This window comes from Rissa tridactyla, chromosome W (assembly GCF_028500815.1).
Source record: "Rissa tridactyla isolate bRisTri1 chromosome W, bRisTri1.patW.cur.20221130, whole genome shotgun sequence".
In the NCBI taxonomy this organism is placed as follows: domain Eukaryota; kingdom Metazoa; phylum Chordata; class Aves; order Charadriiformes; family Laridae; genus Rissa; species Rissa tridactyla.
This window is the reverse complement of record NC_071496.1, coordinates 22439451-22456279: the sequence shown is the minus strand read 5'-3', so window position 1 is coordinate 22456279 and position 16829 is coordinate 22439451. Positions and strand designations below refer to the sequence as shown.

Below are 16829 nucleotides of genomic sequence, written 5' to 3'. Positions count from 1 at the left end.
CTTGAGAAGGAACTCAACATCAAACCCTTCTCCCTGATGTCAGTCACGAGAAATAGCTGACAGACGATCAGGATAGATTTGTCTAAGCTTTTCTTAAGCCTTCAACAAAGAAGGTTCCACAGTCACCTTGCATGAATGTTGACTCTCAGTCTTCCATATGTCACAATTCAGATTTGCTGTGTTTAACTGCTGTCTGTCTCCATTTTGCATTTAATTTGTTCTAAGCACAGCAGTTCACGAGGGTAATTTTTTTCCCACAGTATGAGCTTGTTGATTTCTGATATCTCTAATTTACCTTCCAAAGTTCCTGCAATTCCCCTCTGCTAGGTGCCATCTAAAAATTTTCAATTTGCTAACAAAAATATCAGTCTAGACCAGCACTCTTATCACACACAAACACAACACTGAAAGTCTTTTGGGTATCAAACCATGATCTGAAAGTCTTCCTTCAACCAGATGAATACAAAGCTCAGAGCAATTTATTTTAGACTGTATTTCTTTCACTGGTTTCCTATCAAATTCTTATAAACTGGTGTCAGAAAGTCAGACTATATTCCCATCTATTGCTTCCCCTTTTGCCATTAGGTTGCTTTTCTTGTTCTACAGGAATACTGAATAGCCATTTAATTGAGGGTATACTACTTATCCTGAGGAGAGAAACTTAACAACCTCCTCCCTTTGAAATACACTGAAAATTTTGTAATTATCTCTAGCTAGGATGTGTACGTGCATCAGTAAAATGAATTCAGGTTGCCTCACTACCAACACTTGAAGGTCTGGTGCTTCATTTTGCTTGCAAATTTAATTTTTAAAAAGCAGAAGAGAATATGGTTGTACGTGTGCAAAAATATCTGAAATTTATTTGCCCTACTCAGCTAAATATAAAATTTGTTTCAAACTTGTGTGACTACAAACCAACTTACACCTGAACAAATACATAACTTCCATTGTAGGGTCAAATAATAATTATATTATTTAACTTCATTTTTATCTAGATTGGATTCCTAAGTTTGCAGTAAAAATAACTAGTGTTAAAAACCCCAAACAAACATCACTCAAAAAGAAAACATACTGATCTCCAGGTCCTGATAAATCTGTTCCATTTTCTTCATAATCTGGAAACAAATCCTCTCTTTCAAGCAGCTCTTGGTATTTTTCTTGGTAATCTGGCATAGTAAAAATGAGACCAAGCAATATGTAAGACTAGTCCTCTAAATTAACATACATCTATACAGTTTGAAAATAGCCTATTTAATGAAACCATGAATGGCATGAAACATAGAAAAAAACCTCATGCTACAGTGTTTTCTCAGGACATCAATCAACCTCTAAGAATGATACCTATCTTCCCAGAGAACCGTAAAGGTAGTCACAGATGTCTTTACCTCAAATGATGTCATGCCATGTTGTGCTCAGATTACAGAAAACAGAGAAACCAAGGAAGAAACAAAGCCTTTTGCTATTAACAATGGACAAACAAAAGATGACTTGAAGATTTCTGGCTTCCTGGAGAGACCAAGTGCTGAGGACTATGGCACAAATTCTTCTGAATTATATGAACTCAAATGCATATTCTCCATTTCAAACATCTACCTTCTTTTAATACAGAATAAAGCATGTGTTACACAAAGCCAGGAATTCAGACATAATTTTGTCTTTTAAGTTGTATGATTTTCAGATATTTTAAAAACAACTTTTTATGTACTTCAACAGGACATAAACATAATTACAAATTTTTAATGAAGACTGATAAAACAGGCATACTAAGCTTGTGACGTACCTGGATCTGCTGCAGTGAAAGGAACACCATCGGAAGTATAAAATGTTGGTTCATTCTAAGAATAAAGTTATACAGTAAGTTATACACATTCAGAGAGACAGCTGTTTGCAGCTTTCAACAATGTGACTGTCTATGAATTAAATTAAATTCACATTAGATTAAGGAACTGAAGCATCAGTACATTCTTACCATAAAATAGTTTGGGTCATTTTCAGGGGTAGCTTCTGTATGTGGAGAAGTTTCATGAACTCTACCCCAGTTACTTGATCGGAGTTCTACTAGTTTCAGAAGCATATGTTTCACATCTCTGAAATAACAGAAGCACCACAAAAGTAAGAATGGTTTGTGATAAGCAATAACTGGGTTATATCTTGCATATACTAGATAGGTAAATCTCAAAAAAAGCTCCAAAAAGGACAAAATTTGGTCCGGTCGGTCTGCAGATAATTTTGAGTTAGTTCCCCCCCCCCCCCCCCCCCAAATCTAGATGCTTTACATGTCCCTCAATTATGAGACACTCACTCTCTCTACTTCCTCTGTGGTGAAGTAAGGATTCCATATGAAATAGAAAGAGCTATAGTTTTTAAATCAAGATACCAAACCCACAGCACAAGTTGAGGAATAAATCCTTTTCTTATAAAAGGATAGTACTGAGGAAAACAGGGGATGATCTTTAAATTGTATTTTAATCATCTAATTTATGCTCCTAACTTCAGTTCTCTAAATCACATTGAAATTCTAGTCAACAGTGAAAAGTAATGCCTCCAATACATTAAATGCTACCACCCATTTAATCCCTGAAATAAGAGAAATTGCTTTCTTCTTTTAAGCGAGTCCATGGAGAAAAGTTCAGTGAGACTCATTAAGGAAAAAAAAATTAAAAAAATTCTTCAGTTGTTTCCTCTATTAAAAGAAGCTCATGCTTCTCTGTTTTTGAACCCTCAGGCTTGTGCTATTTTTTCTGGTTCCTGAAGCAAGATTTTCCTCATCTTCCCTGGGAGGCAGCTAAATTACAACAAACAGATGATACCAGCTACCTGCTGTCCTCACTCCATATGGCAAGAGATCAGGTCACAATGTCTGAACCCTCTATAGGTTTTTAGTAAGTTTGCAAGAATAAGGATGAAAAACAGCAGAATGAGATAACCTCATGAGGGATCAATTAGATCAATTAGATATTCACAAGTCCATGGGCCCTGATGGGATGCACCCACGAGTGCTGAGGGAGCTGGCAGAAGTCATTGCTGGGCCGCTCTCCATCATCTTTGAAAGGTCCTGGAGAACAGGCGAGGTGCCTGAGGACTGGGGGAAAGCCAATGTCACTCCAGTCTTCAAAAAGGCAAGAAGGAGGACCCGGGGAACTACAGGCCAGTCAGCCTCACCTCCATCCCTGGAAAGATGATAGAACAGCTCGTTCTGGGCGCCATCTCAAGGCACGTGGAGGAAAAGAAAGCTATCAGAAGTACTCAACACGGATTCACCAAGGGGAAACCATGTCTGACTAATCTGATAGCCTTCTATGATGGCATGACTGGATGGATAGATGAGGGGAGGGCAGTAGATGTGGTCTACCTTCACTTCAGCAAGGCATTTGACACGGTCTTCCACAGAATCCTCATAGGGAAGCTTAGGAAGTGTGGGCTTGATGAATGGACAGTAAGGTGGATAGATAACTGGTTGAAAGATAGAGCTCAGAGGGTAGTGATTAGGGGCACAGAGTCTAGTTGGAGGTCAGTAACAAGTGGTGTTCCCCAGGGGTCAGTACTGGGTCCAGTCCTCTTCAATATATTCATCAATGACCTGGATGAAGGGACAGAGAGTGCACCCTCAGCAAGTTTGCCGATGACACAAAGCTGGGAGGGGTGGCTGACACACCAGAAGGCTGTGCTGCCATACAGAGAGACCTGGACAGGCTGGAGATCTGGGCGGAGAGGAACCTTATGAAATTCAACAAGGGCAAGTGTAGGGTGCTGCACCTGGGGAGGAATAACCCCATGCACCAGTACAGGTTGGGGGCTGACCTGCTGGAGAGCAGCTCTGTGGAAAGAGCCCTGGGAGTCCTGGTGGACAACAGGATGACCATGAGCCAGCAATGTGCCCTTGTGGCCAAGAAAGCCAATGGCATCCTGGGGTGCATCAAGAAGAGTGTGGCCAGCAGGTCGAGGGAGGTCATCCTGTAGAGGTCATCCTCTACTCTGCCCTGGTGAGGCCACACCTGGAGTACTGTGTCCAGTTCTGGGCTCCCTGGTTCAAGAGGGACAGGGAACTGTGCTGGAGAGGGTGCAGCAGAGAGCTACCAAGATGATTAGGGGACTGGAACACCTCTCTTATGAGGAAAGGCTGAGGGATTTGGGTCTCTTCAGTCTGGAAAAAAGACGGCTGAGGGGGGGATCTTATCAACACTTATAAATACTTAAAGGGTGGGTGTCAGGAGGATGGGGCCAGGCTCTTTTCAGTGGTGCCCAGGGACAGGACAAGGGGTAATGGGCACAAACTTGAGCATAGGAAGTTCCACCTAAACACGAGGAGGAACTTCTTTACTTTGAGGGTGGCAGAGCACTGGAACAGGCTGCCCAGAGAGGTGGTGGAGTCTCTGTCTCTGGAGACATTCAAAACCCGCCTGGATGCATTCCTGTGTAACCTGCTCTAGGTGACCCTGCTCTGGCAGGGGGGTTGGAACAGATGATCTCCAGAGGTCCCTTCCAACCCTATGATTCTATGATTCTGTGCATGCAGTTGATTACAAATTGAGAAGCAGAATACATTAGCCAACCACTCATTCTTTTCCAGCCTGTAGTAAGAACAGCCAAAACATCCGTTCTCCAGAAAACAAAACAAAAAAACCCACAAAACAACCAACCAAACCAACCCACAAAAAACTAACCATATTCCATTTTACGCTTACATTTATAGCGATTTGTATACTATATTTAATGCTGTTAAATTCAGATTTAAAAGTATAAACTATGAGATATCACCATATTTATATGTGCTTTTAGAGCCTAAAGCACTTTAGGGAGATTTCAACTCCTGAAGGTTTAAAAAAAACCCTACAAACACAAAAACAATTAAACCCCCCCAAACTACCATGATCTCATTAAGTAGAACATGCACCTCCAGTAAAAGACAAAAAACCAAACCAAAACCTAAAATGAGATAAACACACTCCCCCCCAATTGAAAATTACTTTTTGTTACATGGGAAGGGACCAAAATATTACCTTACTTTTTGTAAATGAGTTTTTAAGGTAATGCTTTGGACATGTTCATTATTCTTGAAGATTTTTAAGGTCTTCTATTTAATATAAAAACAAAACACTGCACATGAATTTATCTTCTCACCTGCTACAGTTTGCATCCAACACAACATTTTCAATTCTCTGAATCATTTCCTCCATATAATTTTTTCCTTTTTCTTTCCAGGCATCTTCTAAAACTGAGCCTGTCAACTAAAGACAAGGGATTAGTAATGTTTTTTTTTAAAGCAAATTATAAAACTTTAAGAAACTGTCAACAGAAGAGGTTCTGTAACAATCCATAATGTTCAGATGCATTGTGCGCTACCTGAGGGTTGAAGGTCCCAACCTCCTACATATTTTTTGCTAAACAGATTAATAGACCTTGTAAATAAGTTTACCTTAGACTACAGACAATATGGTAACTCTATGTCCAATGTTTATGTTGCCTAGTAGTTCACAGCCACTTTCCTCCTTTCAGTCTTGAGACATGATTTTGAAACAACTCTCCAGCAATTTAATTACACTGTGAAACAGTCACATTACAACAAAATGCATACATGTAACCATTTTTTTTTAAATATTGCTGTGATTTCTTGTGAAAAATCGTTACACTTCTTCATTTTTCTGAAGTTGTGCATCAGTTGGACATGAAAATTGCATTTGACCATACTGTTACTTGGGTCACGTCGACACAGAAATATTGCAACATTCTGAATCCTGTTTGAAAGGACTAACAGCATTTGTGAGATCTTAATTGCTTTAAGTACGTGCTATGAAAAAAGAGACCATATTTTTACAGACACCACCACAAGCTTACCTGAGAATAACAATAGGTTAGTAAGCTTTAAAAAGACTTCAGTCAACATACCTAGCATCAGACGTGCCAGAGAATTTCATCTGGGTATATACAAGAGGAGCCAAGAATTATCTGACCAAGCCAGCCTGAGTTTTAATACATAAAATCTGTGAGACTGAAGCTGCTGCTGCGAGCTTTGGCAGCAGTCTAGAACTGCTGTGGATGAAAGCCTTTTCCTTTAAGAATAGGTACTTCATTGCCCAATAATTGCACAGTAGGAGATAAGAGTTAAACTAGGAAAAGTTAACAGCAATTCCTGATCTACTCAGCATAAATATTACATGATCCAAAAATGCTTGGAATGGCATCTGATGATACAAAGGAAGAAAACGCAAAGCTAAAAGCAAGCATCTTGGTCAGCACTTGTTTCACATTCCCAGTTTTCTACTGCGGTCCTGCCTTGATCCTAGGTACTTAGATAACAGCACCAAGAAGGTTTAATTAAAATAAATATATTGCAAAGCAAATAAGTGAAAAACCTGTATCTATCACTATATTAAATGGAAAGGACAACAGGAGACACTTATTGCTTCAGTAGTGACACCAAGGTTTCATGAGGTAGCCCAGCCTAGCTACAGATACACTCCAACATTTATAGATACTTTGAGACATCAGAAAACACTTGCGTTAAAAAAACCAAACCAAAACACACCCACAAAAACAAAACAAAAAACCCCACAAAAATGTCTTTAATTCTGGAATGGGCACTGAAGCCAAATAAATACTTCTGTGAGTATTCACAGAAATAATGAGCCCTCCATCTTCTTTGGAGAATGATCAGAAAACACAGCAGCACTGGAAAGCTTCCTGATTTGTGTACTGTCTTTTTGAAAGGTCCTTCAGTGGGCCTTGCTTCAGGGAAGCACTTTCAATATAAGGATTGACCACAGGAGTAAATATGCTCATTGAACACAACCCCACGCTTGCTATGAAGCAACCTGCTTAAACATCCAAACTTCATTTGAAGGGTTTAAATTGGAGGATGTAAAACCTCTCTTTCCCTATTCACCATATCAAAAAAAGCTCCCAGAACTGGAATTTAAGATAGAAGAGTCTGAAAAAAATTATGATGTAGGAGGAAGGGGGAAGAATGAGGAAAAACAAACCGACCAACCACAAAAACCAGAAACAAAACTCCACAAAAATACTGTTTAGCTTTTGACCTTCATTCCCAAAACAAAGTTTTCATTCCCAAAGTTTTCCCAACTAGGAGCATAACCCACAGCTTGTGAAGATAAGAGTTTCTCCCTGCATAAAGCATAACAATTGTTTTTTAAGTAAAACTTAAAAGCAGAGGCTTGTCTTCATCATGAAATAGAAATATATTTCTACAGTAGTAGCGATGCATACAATACAGTAGGAAATAACTGATATAAAGAACCCTTTGCTGCAAAAAAATCCCTCAAGTGATAAACCCTAACTGCTGAGTGTCCTTCAGAACAGAGAATGTACCTAAAACCCCACAATTCATTCAAGTTGGTTACAGTTTTCTCCCACACCAGAACTGGCAAAGGGAGAGCTAAAGGGATTGCTTCCTCCTTTGCACCTTGGCTCCAGTTCTACTGCTCTTACGTGTATACAAATGGCCTTGTGTTTTACTTTTAAGAGTAGTACGTTACTTTTTTTGTTTGCTCAATTTCATAAAAGTACTAAGGAAAACAAAATGTACAGCTTGCTCCACTAATGATGTAATGCATAAAACCCCGTAAACATTTCCTCATTTGCAGTTTTGTTTCCTCCACTGCTCCCAAAGGTACATCCATTGTCTCAAAAAGAAACATAATGCTCCTTGCATACCTTTCCTTGGGGAAAGGTAGGGCTTTTTGAAAGAAAAAAAAAAAGTCAGAACAAACCCACCACACTCCTCCCATTATCCAAAGCCTCTCCGCTTTCTCTTCCCAATCTTCAAGCATTTCATTTAGATATGCAAAAATTCTCATCTTTCTGACAAGAAATACTTTCATAAGACACTGTCACCTACACTTTATGTATTCCAGAAGCAATACCCACTGACTTTATGCATCGTTCATTTCTCTTTTGAGGCATCCAGTTAAAGCATTCACAGGGCACGGAAGCATATGAGCTGGACATCCAAGAACGACAGACAGTTGCTTAATTCTGATAATGTTCATGCTGATTAAGAGACGAAACACTGCCTCCCTCCTTTTACCCAATAAAAACCTATCCATATTGCTTCATTTAATTAGAGCTGTTAACCACATACTATAGCACAGACCTACAGAAGGAACTGTGTGATGTGGCTATCTCTGTTAGCCTAGATCTTGAATCTGTGGCCCAGGAATCCATTCTAGCCTGTGGCAAAAAGAAATAGACTTTCACTTCATTCCCCCCTCTGTTTCACCAGCAGGAACCACATATGACCATATCTTGTTTTTCTCACTTTCCACTGTCAGCTGTCGTGTACTCTATTTTTTACTTATCCCAGATGAAAAAAATCTCAAGAAGAAAAAAAAAAAGTATCTTCGTATTTGTATTTAAAATATATTATGATGTAGATATAAACAAGTAATGTTCATGAGCTTCCCTCTTTCATTCAGGACTATGATGTTCTATTTAAAAAAATAAAAAACTTTTTTTTTTCTTTTAAAACTACTGTCTCACCTTCAGCAGTTTCACTGCACATATCAAATTATTATCCACAGGATTAGAGAAGAGCGCATTTAGTAATTCCCGAAGGCCTTCTTGAAGAATTTCTGCTCGCGTTACCTGTCCCTTTGTTCCTTTAATCTGAAAAATATATTTAAAAAAACAAAACAAAACAAAACCACATTTAAAAGACTTAAGTTTTTGAAATTAAAGTCACATTTTCTCTCTTGAATGCTGTATGGTTTGGTTTGTGATTAACATAGTTGAGCTCCTCAGTTGGAAGAATATGCCCAATACTGTAACTATTCTAGAACACAGACTTTGAGTAGTACCCTTACAATTCTGACATATACATAACAATGCTTGTCTAGCATTTTGTTTCTTTGCTAATAAATTGCTAAAAAAAGCTGCAAAATGCCTGGCAAGTGGTCCACATCATCCCAAATTCTCAAAATCCCATGCTCTTTCCCATCCTATGTTATGCATTCTCTACAGCTATAGAGTAGCTTACTTCTAGAAGGCACTCTTTATATATTTAAAAATTATAGAAAATGGTTTAAAAAATAAACTGTTTACTCTAAACTGGGCAATTTACTCTAACTGGCAAAACTCCTTCAAACCCTTTGGAAAGCTTCCTTTTTACTTCTAGCAAGTGAAAATTAGATTTCAAGACCCACTTATGAACAAAAATGGAAGAGTCGGAGAGCTTTCTTTCCTCATGCCAGCAGAACATTTTTATAGTGTTTGCTTAAATCAAATATTTGAAATAATCCAGTGAAAAAATATATTTTTAAGGATACTACAGCAGTCAGTGAACTTAATAAATTCACAGGGATAAGAGTCAAAGAATTTTTATGTGCACATACACTTTTTTGTACATATCAGATACAAAAAAACCCCTATCTAAATAAAAGATTTTATGCTTCATGAATAAGCCAAGGATTCAACCTTCAAAAGAAAACTCTTTAAAGGTCTACATATTTAATTGCTCATTTTGAAGATTCCCATGCCTTCCTCAAGCATTTGATAATAGCTCCTATTAGTGTTTGAATACTGAATTACATGAGTTATTGACCCTGATCTGCTTCAGTTAGGTTGTAACATTTCCTATGTTGGTTAAGTGTAGTAATCTGGTGAATTCTTATGAATTCTTACACTTTTTTTTAATTTTTAAAATCTTTATACATTTATCTTCTGATGATCTTGTCCTTTTTTGTTTATCTCTTTCTTGGACACACATTATAATGAAAGTCTTCTAAAGTTCTTTTACTTTGTTTCACTCTCCCTTTACCCCCACCCCAAACCAAAAAAGCACACCTCAAACGATATTCCACTTTAGTGTTTACCTAAACACAACAAAAAAATTAATGAAGAACCATCTGACATGCAACTTTCTTCTCACCTCTAGGTTAAGGTAAAGTTCAGCTAAGAACAACACAAAGGCATGAAATTGTTTTCGAGTAGTCTCATCTCCTTTGGTAGCTTCATCTCTGTTTTCGTACTCTGTTTGACACCTGAAAACATTAAAACAAAAATCATATAATCTGTAGACATCCCAACATATGTAACGTGCTACTTATTTAATAGAATACTAAGAACTTATTCACTGCATTAAAACTGTTAAATGCTGAATGCTAGAAAGTACGATTTGTGAAGGAAGTGAGAGGACTTCACAGAGACAACGTGGATTTTTGTCCTTCTAGATGAATACATATGATTACACGATTGTGTTTTCAAGCACTGAGATATCTGAGACAGCAAAATGAAATAGAGCAAATTGCAACATGTAAGAATTAAAAGACAGTTACACAGTTTATGTATTAGAATATGGATCCAGGAAGTTTAACATAGACAGCCAAACATCAACAGAAATAAAGTAGGTATACTCCAAAAGACATTTTTCCCCTTTCAGGGTGCTGCCCACATTGTGTTAGATGCCTTTATACTTATTTGATAAATTCTTTACCCCACCATGTTAAGTGATGCATAATCTAGATATAAATGCAAATATTGAGGATTAAGATAACACAGCAGTGAGGTAATTTTCCAGTATTCAACAACTGTGTCAAAAATATACAAGTTTACACAGCAGTTCAAAAACAAATTAAAAAAATATTTGAAGTAAAAAGGAAAGTAAGACAGCCTCCAATGTATTCTCAATGGTTATGGAAAAGATTAAGAAATACCTGAGAAACTGAAAAATCTAAGGAGTTGAAATAAAAAAATTGAAGTAGAAACTTGGGCTGAGAAACAGGAGTTCTCTGTATTCATATTGTTAGTTTGTTTATCCCCCCCCCCCCAAATTCCAACCATATTAGCAATAAAAACATAAGCAACTTTAAATTTACGGCTTCAAGGTGCTAAAAGGAATGTTATCTATTGGGTTGGCTTTAAACCCAGGAATCAGATAATCCAAACGTTAACAGGGATTTCCTTCATGGTATTGTTCAAGTAACAAACATAGTTAAAGAAAACTAACACAAGATAAAAGTGATAATTCTGAAGGCAAAAAAGCTCATCTGCTTTGGGATTTAAAAATAAAATAAAATAATTAAATTCAGCTTCTCCATAAGGTACTGCTCCTGATTAACAGCAATGCATTTCGATGATCTTTTAAGTTTATCATGTCTTTGCTCCTAAACATAGGTGGACTAGGTGGAACTTTAAAAGTAAGAAGCAAGTCTGAAGCTTAGAAAGCCAAAATTCCTTAAAGAAAAAAAAAAAGGCTAATTTCTAAAGAATTATGAAGTATTTAAGTCTACTACTCCTTCAAATGTTCATACAGTAAGATTTAAAAGGAAATACATCCATTTAAAAAGTGTTGCATTTTTGTCAACTATGAAGTCTAATCATTATTAAACCGTAAGCCCCCAAATTCTGTAGTAACTGAAAACTGAAGAAATTTATCCTGGATTTTATGCATCTACTTCATAGGTGTAAAGTCAGTTAGCCAATCAATGAATAAACCTTACACAGCAACTCCAGCCAGAAAAGTAATTAAAGAAAAAACACAATGAAATAAGTCCTGGCAAGGACAGTACACACATGTGCATTTAGTACAGTTTGAAAGTTCACTAGCTTTCAGGTTTACCCTGTAATTTGGTATCAGTCTAACATACTCAGTTCAAAAGAGTCTACAGAACTACAAATCGAGTCCTATTTCCATATTAAAAAAAATATAAAAAAATTTAAAAAGATATATATTTGATATCCAGTATGTACCTGTGCTTTAATAATCCTCAACCTAAACGTCTATTTTAAATATGTACCTTTCTACATACTCTGTTAAGAGTTACATACAAAAGAGGAAGACACTTAACCTGAGAAAGTAACAGGCTTAAAATGACATGCTGATACTGACCTTTGAAGTAACAACTGTCGGAAGTTCCCACTTTGTGGACTAATGGTGAGATGGTGAGATAAATAGTTACACAACCGTGCTCCCATGTAGGAGAAATTTGGGACAGATGTGGCCTTCCAAAAAAAAAATAAAAAAAGTGAAAAAAAAAAAAATTATTCATAAAAGTCATGATTAGTTTATTAGGAAATATCTTTAAAAGCTTTTTAGAAAACCATGTTTAAAAACAGTTGACTAGACAACTGAAGAGCAGAAGATTAATAACTACTATTTCTAATATTAATTTTTGTATCTCATCAATACTTTGCTATACGCAAATTCAGCATATAGAAGTTCATTATACTGTGATTTTGTAGCTTTAAGAAAACCACCACCATTATGCCATGTATCCTCAATTCTACTTCTCCATTGTTACCTACACCAGAGTGTCTGAAAGTCACTTACTGTTTATGCCAATCAAAAAAACCCAAAACCCAACAGTGGACATTAAGACACTTTCTCAAGGACATGCACTCTCTCAAGGAGCAATGAATACATTAAAAAAAAATAAATAAAATCAATCACCTTCATTCAGTCTAAGTGCTATTTATCCCAGAATCCATTTTTGGCAATAGTGAACGCTCAGGGAAAGAGTACAAGAACACGGCAAGTAAAGATAAATTATTTCTCCTGTACATGCTCCAGCAAACTGCAGAATAGCAAACTCACGATTCAGATATTAAAACTGTATCATTACAGTTAATAGCTCTTGATAGGTCCTTTTTTTCTAAAGCAAATACTGTTACCAGTGAACATTTATACTTTCATCATCTAAAAAACAGGTGGTAGCAACAAAATTCCACAAGTTATACACCATCTGAAAAATATTTTTCTTTAAATCTGATACTTGAAAATTCCAAGAGGTGGAAAAAGTAATTAGGAATTCATTAGTGTCTACATTCAACCTCTTAGAACTTAAAGCAGAACATCCCCTTATTTTGGCAATTTATTACTGTTAGTTTGTTTTGAACTCTCTTCTAACTCTTCTCTAATTTGAGATTATTTCTCAGATACAGCTTCAGTGAAAAGAGGCTCTGGTCTAAGTAACTCAATCAGCTCTGCCAAAAAAAATAAAAATCCAGGGATACTAAGAATTCATTAAACTTCTCCTTTGGCTTTATCACCTTTGAACATTCTTTTTACATCTCGACCATCTATCAGTACTATGGTTCAACCAGTTGCTTGGACTAGAAGAGGTGCACCCTTTTTTATAAGGCAAAATACATCACTTAAATTATACTTCTCTTTCAAAAAACCCCAAAACAACCAAAAAACCACCCACAAAACCAAACCAAAACAAACACCACCACCACAACAAAACAAAAAACAACCAAAAACCACCACAAAACAAACAAACAAAAAACAAAACCAAACCCACCGAATCAAAACACCACACAACCAAATCCCACAACTTCTTCAAATCTCATCTGTATCTTTTTTAAACCATTATCTTCCCAATTAGTCGGTCTGTATTTGTGGTTGCATCAAATACTGAAACAATTCGATTGTGGGTATTAAGACTCGGCATAGCACACAGAGACCAAAGAAAACCACCTCACATCATCTTAAGTGCAATAATGTCCTCCCTGAATTATTGTTGCTTGGTAATCTCAGTTTATCTTCAACTCAAAAAACCTCACAATCTAAGCATGAAGGCTAGTCTACCAATACATATCTTGAGAAATTTTTGTTGCTGTTACAGCAACTATCCACTGTATTAACTAGACAACAGCCAAGATTCTTAAGCCATGAAGTCAGAGCATTCAGCTTTTGGAAAACAAGAAAACTGACACTTCACTCTGTCAAGACATAAACGGATTAGGAGGAAACAGTGGGAAGTAGATAATTAATTCTTATAGACAGGCTAAGATACCCAATACCCAGATGAAGGGAAGACTGTACAGGACTTGGGTTTCTTTCATTTTAGCCTTTTTCCTTCACAAACCTAACATCTGTAAATCTGCTCAAACACCACTGAAGCAGATGCTTATAAATACACTTCAGCAATTTTAATTGAAGTTTTGTGATAAACCAGGACGAGGAAAAAAAAACCAAACCTTGAGCAGAAGCTCAAGACAGAAGAATAATAAGCATAGTTAACTGAAGAATAATAAGCATAGTTGACTGACACTCAAACACTAACATATCCTGACATACAACAAAGCTAAAAAACCACATGCTTTTGGATACTAGGACAGCATTTTGCACTGAGCTAAGTTTTATTTTTCACATAAAACTGTTATATTTCAGACTGATAACACTCGATGCTTCTCAGTTAAGGAAGGCACAGCCAACCCTAATATTGGACTTGTTTTACAAACAGGAAGAGAAGAGGCAACATTAAAAGACTTACATTAAATGAGCTAATTTATTTAACATATATGAAGTTATAAATAGGATAAATTCTTTTTTTCTTCCAATAAAGTTATATGGAATATTTTAATCTTTTATTAACTATTACCCAATGTAATAAAAAGCAAGCACAAGTGTGACTACATTCTCTGCAGCAAGCCCAGAATACCATAACAGCAGCTCATTTGCTTCGCAACACAGATTAAGCTGTTCTTTCCAATGGCTCCCCCAATTAGTAGAGTTCAATTCAAGGTCTCTGTCCTCATTTCCACGGCCATCAATGGGACTGGACCTAGTTACCACCAGACTAGCTTTTCTTTTCCGATTATGCTGTTCTGAAATAGGTATAATTCCAGATGAAGAACAAAGCCTGTCAGTAAAAGAGCATTTCCCAAAGGGTGATGTGTACAGTAGATAGAATTTTTTTTTTAAATACCAACGAATGAAAAACATCTAAGTAGTATGAAGATTTTTTTTTGTAGGATAGAATAAAAATGTACAACTGACGTTGCTTAAGAGTTTCTTCAGTCTTTACTATATAAATCCAGCAACTGAAATATAACTCCTTTAATTAGCTGCTGTAATTTCAACTCTAGTATGTGACCCAGAAGATTCAAATACACAAAGGAAACAGAGTAAATTGGGGAAATTTATCAACCAGCCAAGCATCCCACACTTGAGCTATCATTTCAGTTTACTGAGAAAAATCTTTCCCTATACGTTTCAGTCTAAAAATAAAAATTCAAACCATTAAAATACTACATAGGTACAATGATATAACAAATAAAACTAGTATGCCTATCTTAAACACTAGGTAACAGAGGCATAACATCCATGTTATAAGACAGAATACACAGGCTACCTGCTGATACACGAGTTCAACAAGTTCTTGCAAAGTTTCATCTGCAGTGACCCAGCCATTCAGTGTTTCAGCAAACTGCACTATTTCAGTTTCAAAACAACCTGGTTGCTCGGTGAGGTGATTTAGGAAGTCTTGTACATATTCTGCCAAAGTCAGATAGCCATCGTATCCATCTTCAAAGGAAGAATCCTATAGCAATGAAAGAATATACCAGCTATTTAAAAGGAACCTAAAATTGTTGTTACACTTTATCTCCAAGAAGCAACTTTAGTCTTGAGTAATTCCTGATGCTCTGCATACTCGATAGTGATCTTTATTACATAGTTCACTTAAACATTTTTTAAAAGCATAGACCTCAATGCATCAGAAAGCACCAATAATCCTATCATCTTAAAAATTAGGTAACACGTTTTTATAGAGATTAGGGTCTCCCAGCAAAATACATCAAAAGACAGACTAAAAAGAAATCAGTTTGCAAAGTTGGGTGCAAGATTAACTAACAAACTAACAAGTAAGTATACCTGTTAAGAATAAAACTGCCAAACTGAGGCTCAACACCCTTTCCTGATGCGCACACAAACTGTGCTGCAGACATATGAACTATAGAAGGAAAAATAATTGAAAATTGGAAACAAGATATTTTGAGCTTACATAGAGTGCAAAAGTGCTCCAGAATATGTAGGAGGGGGAGAAATTACAGAAATACAATACAGCGTAGTGTTCCCATGTATAAAATATAGCCAGGAAAACTGATCTTTTAAAGTCATCAAATTTGGATCTCTTGACAATGGATGAAAGACTACAAGGCATGACATGAAACTATTAAAATGGTATTGCATTAATTTGCAGTTACTGAGGTTAAAAACCTGACAATAAACACACCTGGTCCCTAAAGAAAGGGGAAGATAGAACAATACCACTTTATCAATGTTTATGCTCCTGCTGATGGAACAGAAGGCTGGTAATTTTGTCCATTCAAAAATGAATGTACGTAACAGTCTCTAAAGTCAACGGTGTTCTGGATGCTTACAATGCTAGTATATGAGAGGAATAGCATAGGAAGCAACATACTTTGTGATGTAACTAGTTGTTATGGTTTGAGAAACCCACAACAATTTACTGTCATTTAGACAATTATTCTATCACCCGATGACCCCTCCCCACCCGGAAAGGGGAATCGGGGGAAACAAGGAAACATGAGGGTTGAAATATAAATAGATTTAATAGGATAAGACTAAATAATTAACATTCATAACACTAAAGAACCAATATCAATCCCAATACCAATATAAAATATACAAGGATTATATTCAGACAATTCTATCAGGAGGAAGCTGTGCACTCCCAGCAGAGGACAGCAAGTGTCGGACACTGCGAGTGCTATGGCTTTGGGAGGGAGGGAAGGCCTCAGGGGCCTGGCATTGGGGCAAGAAGTTCTCTGGATCACCGCCATCAAGAAAGAGACCCTCACAGCAAGTTTTCTAATTTATATTGAATGTGACATTCATGGTATGAAATAATCCTGTTGGCCAGCCTGGGTCAAGCACCCAGGTCTCGCTCCTCCTCATCCCTGCACCTGGCTAACTTGAAAACACCGAGTCCTTGAAACCCACATACCTTAGCTGGCTATAAAGTAAATATTTTCAATAATTCAGACACTAGAGTCTTCCAAAAGTGCAGTTTTCCCCAGCATTAGAAAAGAAATTAATCCTGTCTCGCTCAAAACAGGACACTAGT

General features: G+C 36.8%; 1 protein-coding gene across 1 annotated transcript in view; it reads right to left on the bottom strand.

Moving 5' to 3' along the window:
- Positions 1 to 16829, bottom strand: part of LOC128901973 (polyadenylate-binding protein-interacting protein 1-like) — a 34985-nt gene that overhangs the window by 3303 nt on the left and 14853 nt on the right. The window contains exons 3-10 of the mRNA XM_054184190.1: positions 15093 to 15281; positions 11843 to 11955; positions 9884 to 9995; positions 8497 to 8622; positions 5122 to 5228; positions 1970 to 2087; positions 1781 to 1835; positions 1073 to 1166 (exon numbers count right to left, since the gene is read on the bottom strand). Coding sequence (XP_054040165.1) covers positions 1073 to 1166; positions 1781 to 1835; positions 1970 to 2087; positions 5122 to 5228; positions 8497 to 8622; positions 9884 to 9995; positions 11843 to 11955; positions 15093 to 15281 — 914 coding nt within the window. The remainder of the gene's footprint in view (positions 1 to 1072; positions 1167 to 1780; positions 1836 to 1969; positions 2088 to 5121; positions 5229 to 8496; positions 8623 to 9883; positions 9996 to 11842; positions 11956 to 15092; positions 15282 to 16829) is intronic.